General features: G+C 38.7%; 1 protein-coding gene across 2 annotated transcripts in view; it reads left to right on the top strand.

Moving 5' to 3' along the window:
- Positions 1-4,307, top strand: part of SMAD1 (SMAD family member 1) — a 90,596-nt gene extending 86,289 nt beyond the window's left edge. Inside the window, exon 7 of one of the 2 annotated variants that reach the window (XM_064267544.1) lies at positions 2,619-4,307. In XM_064267544.1, the coding sequence (XP_064123614.1) occupies positions 2,619-2,762 (144 nt within the window). In that variant the 3' untranslated portion in view covers positions 2,763-4,307. The remainder of the gene's footprint in view (positions 1-2,618) is intronic. The other variant, XM_064267543.1, reaches the window with a different exon arrangement.
- Positions 4,308-6,827: the final 2,520 nt, after the last annotated feature.

The following is a 6,827-nucleotide window of genomic DNA, read 5'->3' on the forward strand; positions in this document are numbered from 1 at the left end:
GAGTCAAGAGATGCAGGTTCTAGTTCTGTCTTTACCCTCTTAAATGTGTGATTAAGACACAGGGATTCTTCTCTGATCCTCATGTTCATCATCTCTACCATGGAGATGGGGTGAGGTTGGAAACTGGTAATGATGCTGAAGTCCCCTGACCGGTCTGTTGTTATTAAAGGACCACTCTAGAAGAATTTATAAATCAAATGCTCCAATTGGACTTTCTCCTCAAACTCATTTTCATCTTGATTATCTGACCAATTTTAATTACTTATTTTATATACAAGTAAAAACAACCTTTACACTAATAAAAAGGTTTTTGTTTTTTTTTATAATGCAATGATGTACATTGAGAATTTTATTATTGTTGTTGTTGTTGTTAGGCACCGTCAGGTCAGTTCCAGTTGTAGCTACCCTATGTACAACAGAACAAAACATTGCCCAGTCCTGGGCCATCCTGACAATCGTTATGCTTGAGCGCATTATTGCAGCCACTGTGTCAGTCCGTCTCATTGAGGGTCTTCCTCTTTTTCGCTGACCCTTAGCTCTACCAAGCATGATGTCCTTCTCCAGGGACTGGTCCCTACTGATAAGATGTTCAAAGAACTTGAGATGAAATCTCACCATCCTTGCTTCTAATGAACATTCTGGCTGTACTTCTTCCAAGACAGATTTGTTCATTCTTCTGGCAGTCCATGGTATATTACCGTATTCTGTGCCAACACCATGATTCAGAGGCCCTGATTCTTCCTTATTCATTGTCCAGCTTTCACATGAATTATGAGGCAATTGAAATTTTATTAGATTTCATTTATTCAGCAAATATTTCTAGTACCACCTCAGAGAAGTAATACAAAAAAGAAAAGGCACCTAAAGTTTTATGCTTCAAGAGCTTATGGTCTAGTTACATTTAATTATAGTATAGTAAGCACTCTAGTGGAGGGTTGTACATGATTTGAAGCCCTGGTGACATAGTAGATCTCGGCTACTAACCAAAAGGTCGGCAGTTCGAATCCACCAGCCACTTCTTGGAAACCCTATGATGCAGTTCTCTTCTCTCCTGTATGGTCGCTATGAGTCAGAATCGACTCATAGCACCAAGGTTGAGTTTTTTTTGTTTTTTTGTTTTTTTTAATATATGATTTAGTGGACAGAACTGGAAAGCTGGATTGGAAGAGTTAAGGATAAACAAATCTTATTACAAACTCTGCTGACAAGATAAAGGACAGCTGGTTATCATAAACTAACATCAAAGAATTTGCACATTTTTTATAATGTCCTTTGATATTATAAGGATCATGTACTTGACTCTCTTACACTTAGCATCTTAGAGAAATGATATGAACTGTTAATAGCCAAACTTGCTCTGTTTTTAAGATGATCATTTTTGGACTTTAATATAAAACATTTTATAAATTACTTGCAACTTAGACTCTCCTGTATCTGAAAAATGCAAATCCGTTCAGCTGAACAAGTATGGAGCTCCTGCTTTCCTAATCACTGTGCTAAATGTTGGAGATTAAAGATAAGTAAGATCTGATCACTGCCTTCAAGGGATTTACTGTTTAGCAGAGGAAATATGCACATAAGCAAGCCTTTAAACAGTAGTTCGTTGATGTATGTATAAATGCATGGGGGTGTATATATATATGTAGTTCATATATCACAACTTTTTCCTGAAAGTTCTGATATCCAGATGTATTTCTTGAAACTGTTGGAGTAGGTAGGTAGCAGAGATGTATAAAGCCCAGTCTTCTCTGATATTCTTCATGAAAGAAAAGTTTATCAGAACTTCACATTCCATTGTCCACCCACGTCAGTGAGTTTTTTGATCCTTTGCAATAACAAAATCGCTTTTCTCTTGTGCATAATGACTTCCTTCTATCGACCCTTCCTGTCCTAATTCAGCAGTTCCGAAGATGTCTGGCAAACTACCCCCTTGTACAAATGAACGATGGAATCTGTTGATTCTGGGCGATGGTTATGTGTCAATAATAGCTTTCTGGATACTTAGTGTACGCCTGCCAGTCTTGCTTAGAGATGCAAAGATCAAGAGCTTTGTGTTCATAGGAGGACCTTTGTTGCCTGAACAGAGAAGGAACTGGATGTCAAGTCTGTCTAACACACCTTTTTCTTTATTTTCTTGATGATAAAATGAGAACTTAATAGGTTTTTGAGAAAAATAAATAACATCACAGGGAATTATCATATCAAGTGTAAAGACACATCCAAATTCAGGAAGTTAAAATACATGATAGTACGTACACCTTTGGATTATGAAGCCAACTCTGTGGAACGTAATGGGCAGTGAAGATGAAAGTTAAAAGCGTCTTAATTAAAACAGCCTTGTAATATATTTTAAACCTTTGATTGCCCAAGACCAGGAGTTCTTAATCTGGAATCCAGGGAGGCACTATGAACACACACAGCATCCTAAAACTGCCTGCCAAATTGTGTGTGTATTTGTGCTTGTGTGCACATGCCTGTGTATTTTTCTGTTGGAAAGGGTCCCTAGCTTTAATCAGAGACTCTGATAATGTGAACTGTTTTTACTTCAGCTTAACCACTTTTTTTTTTTTAACCACTAAGTTAAACAAGTTAAATGACCTTCAATGTGTTGTTTCTAGGGCTGGGGAGCAGAATACCACCGCCAGGATGTAACTAGCACCCCCTGCTGGATTGAGATACATCTGCACGGCCCCCTACAGTGGCTGGATAAAGTTCTTACTCAAATGGGTTCGCCTCATAATCCCATTTCATCTGTGTCTTAAATGGTCTCAGGCTTCTGCCTCTTGGAAGCTATTGAGCCTTGCATGTACTTGAAGGATGGATGAGTCAGACAGAATTAAGAACTGAAAAAGGAGCCTTGATAATACTTGACCTCGTGACCAACTGTTGGATTCCGAAATCTAAAAAAATTTAAAAAAAAGAAAGAAACCTTGGTAACATACCGTTGATATCAAGAACCTGTTTAGTTTACATTGTAACATTCTATTGTAAAATCAACTAAAATGCAGACTTTTAGCAAGACTTTGTGTATAGCTAAAGGAGACATGGCCAAGCCAGAGACAAATTATCTATTGGAAAAAATGATCCTAAAAGATTCTTTTGTGTTTGGCACTTTAAGGTCATCATGTGGCAGAAGCTTAGCATTAACGGTTAGTCTTTCTGAAGTGTGTTTTTATCAGGTTTAGAGCCCATGCTGCGTCTCCTTTTCATGGGTTTTCATAATATTTTAAAACTATTTGTTTAGTAATGGTTTTTGATTTTTTTTTTTAAGTAAAGGTTTAATCTTGATGATATACACAGTAATCTTTCTAAAATTGTATGCTGACCATCTGCTGTCAGAATAATATTAGCCGTATGCTCTTTGCTAAATATGTATGTACAGAATATTTGAAAGTTAAGAATCAATTAGACTAGAAGATCTGGGCGTATTGGAGGGGGCGGGGGGAGAGGGAAATGACAACTGCAAATGTAGAATATACTGCAAAATTCCAGTTTGTTGCTTTAAGGAAAAACTGACATCTGAATTTTGCTGTGTTTCAATTTTTTAGAGTTTTTATCCTACTTTTTTTTTTTCCCCCCCTGCATTCTTCTGTCTCATACCCTCCAGAAAGCAGTTATGCAGCTGGTTAATTCATATAACTGTGAGAGCAAATGAATACTTCCTGCTATCCTGAAATTGACTGCCTGTGTGTTTCAATACCAATTGTATGGAGTGCTTAAATTTAATAAGCAGTTTTATGGCGTTTACATTACAGAAATAGGCTTTAATTTTCAAGTGAATTATTTGCCAAACCTAGTAACTCTGTTAAATATTTGGAGGATTTAAAGAACATCCCTGTTTAAATCCATTTCAAACTTTTAAAATTTTTTTGTACTATGTTTGGTTTTATTTTTCTTCTGCTAATCTTTTATATTCACTTAAACGCTCTAGTACATTGAGTACTTTTATTCCAAAACTAGTGGGTTTTCTCTACTGGAAATTTGAAATAAACCTGTCATTATTGCTTACTTTGATTAAAAATCTGTTGTTTCTTTGCTTCATATACCAGATTTTAGGGTCAGTAAGATTTGCTCCTCTTTTGAGAGTGTTTTGGTCAATATTCTTTGCCAAGCACGTAACAGACTAAATTACTAATACAGAGACAGGGAGACAGAATCATGTACAGAGCAGAGTCACTTTACATCAGAAAAGAAAGGACATGTAAAACTTCAAAAATTAAAAAACTAGCAAAATCTGGAATTCCAGATCGAAATATAGGGTCGCTATGAGTTTTATGAGTATGATCAGCTACAAAGTCTCTTGGAATTTTTTAATTAAAGGAATGAAAAGTCAAAACAACTATTTGTTTAGATTACTAGGGAAAAAAATATAACTAATTTGTACAAAAAAAAACAAGGTGAACTGTTTCATAGTAGACGTCTTTTCTGCCGACCAGCATCCAGTAGCACCCTAAAGCTACTGCCTCACTCCATCACTTAATAGCTGTTGGATATCCAGCAAGTTTAACTTTTCTGCACCTTTTTCCTCGGCTATAAAAAGTGGGTGGTAAAGCTGCTTCATAGGGTTATCAAGAAGATTAAGTAAGTCAATGCACACAAAAAACTTAGAACCTCTTAGTAAACATTAATGCACTTAATAAAATTTGCTTGGGAAGTCAACCAGAAAGGAGTTTGACGCAACAGACATTTGGTGAAGACTCACCTTTAAAGTTTTTAGTTTAATAAGCACAGTGAGAAATCTTGTCTTAGCCAAAATAATTCCTTGTTCACAGAAGATTTAAAAGGTATAAGATAAAAAAAGAAGAACCTGAAGTCACCTGTATTAACCACTGCTAATTAAATTAGTTTGTTCTTGAATTGGTTGATTATGACAACCTTAAGCACTGGGCTGCTAAATGAAACGCCAGTGTATCGAACCCACCAGTGGCTTCACAGGGGAAAAGACCTGGAGATCTGTTCCCATTAAGATTACAGCTTAGGAAATGCTACAGGCCGTTCTATTGCGTCATATAGGGTTGCTATGAGTTGGAATCAACTGCATGGTGTGCAACAACAGCATGGAAGTGGTGGTTTGGTGGTACACCAAGTGTTCTAGTTAGTACACCAAGACTTGCCCCCGTTGCCGTTGAGTCAATTCTGACTCATAGTGACCCTATAGGACAGAGTAGAACTGCCCCATAGAGTTTCCAACAAGCGACTGGTGGATTCAAATTGCCGACCTTTTGGTTGGCAGATGTAGCTCTTAACCACTATGCCACCAGGGCAAGGGATAGGTAGGAGGAAATGTGTACAGGTAGAAGTGGCCGAATATACAAAGGCCTGAGTGGGATATATCTGCACCTTTGGGAAGAGCCAGTGATTTAGATAGGTGGAGTATAGGCCAGTTGGGGGTGATAGAAGATAAGGGAATGAAGTGGATAGGAAAGGGCCAGGTCATTAAGGATCTTGCATATGTCATATTAAGGAGTGGGATTTTCCCCTAGGATTGTAGTTCTGAAAATGAGACCACAAAGGTATCAAACAGGCCAGGGTCCAGGAGGGAACCTATGAAGCATACCCATCAGAAGCTAGCAGGAGTAGGAAAGAATCATAGAAGCTAAGGGGGGAGTTTCAACAAGGAGGGTTTGATTTCCAGTGTGAATGATACAAGGTAAAGAAGGGTGAGAACTTAGAAAAGGTTTAGATTGGGTAACTAGGAGGTCTTTGATGACCTTAGGAGTGTTGTGTGCTGACGAGTCGATTTTCAACTCTTATCGACCCCCATGTGACAGAGTAGAACTGCTCTGTAGGTTTTTCTAGGCTGTAATCTTTACAGGAACAAATCGCCAGGTCTTTATCCCATGGAGCCACTGGGTGGGTTCAAACCACCAACCTTTTGGTTAGCAGCCAAGTGATTAGCCATTGCATCACCAGGGGCTCCTTAAAAGTGTTGAGGGGAGCGTAAAGCTAAATTCTAACAGTTTGGACTGAAAAAGTGGGGGCAGAGTATCTTTAATTCTAGGTGAGGAGAAAGAGGCAGACTACATATGGTAGCTGGGGAGGTGAGTAGATGTGAAGGAAGGGTGTGTTAGAACAAGGAGTTAGGTGTATGCCTGTAAAATGATGTCTGCCTTTGTGGTGAGGTCATCCACCAAAAGGGACTAGGCTAGAGAAGAATAGGAAGGTCAGAGCAGTTGCTATGAAGAGGAGTCAACTAGTAATAAACTAAAGCATTGTCAAGAAGTATCAGTGGCACAGTTGAGGTTGGGTGGCATGGCCTTGAAATGTATCCAATCCACATGGTTGTATAAAGACTCAGGAATTTGGGGACAGGGTCAGAGAAAAAGGATATATTTCTAGAGTGGAGGATTGACAAAGCAAAACTGGGGAAATTCTAGGGGACTAATGACATTCATTAGAGTGATGGCTCTAAGGACCACAGATGTGGAACATTTGGGTGTTTTCTTGGCTGATTTAACACCAGCTGAGTCATTTGGGGGAAACCCTAGTGGCATAGTGGTTAAGTGCTATGGCTGCTAACCAAAGGGTGAGCAGTTCAAATCCACCAGGCGCTCCTTGGAAACTCTGTGGGGCAGTTCTACTCTGTCCTATAGGGTCGCTATGAGTTGGAATCGACGGCACTGCGTTTTTGGGGTTTTGAGTCATCTAGAACAGCAGGTGTTTCTTAAAAGAATATTTTATTTGTTGCCTGCATTGGGTCTACACAGGGCTTTGAACTGATTTTACCCCCTGCTTAGAATTTGCATCTCTACCCCCCAGATATACTGAATCAGAATCTGCATTTTACCAAGACGTACACATAAGAATCAGCTGGGGGGTTATGAAAA

The sequence above is a fragment of the Loxodonta africana genome, chromosome 13 (assembly GCF_030014295.1).
Source record: "Loxodonta africana isolate mLoxAfr1 chromosome 13, mLoxAfr1.hap2, whole genome shotgun sequence".
In the NCBI taxonomy this organism is placed as follows: domain Eukaryota; kingdom Metazoa; phylum Chordata; class Mammalia; order Proboscidea; family Elephantidae; genus Loxodonta; species Loxodonta africana.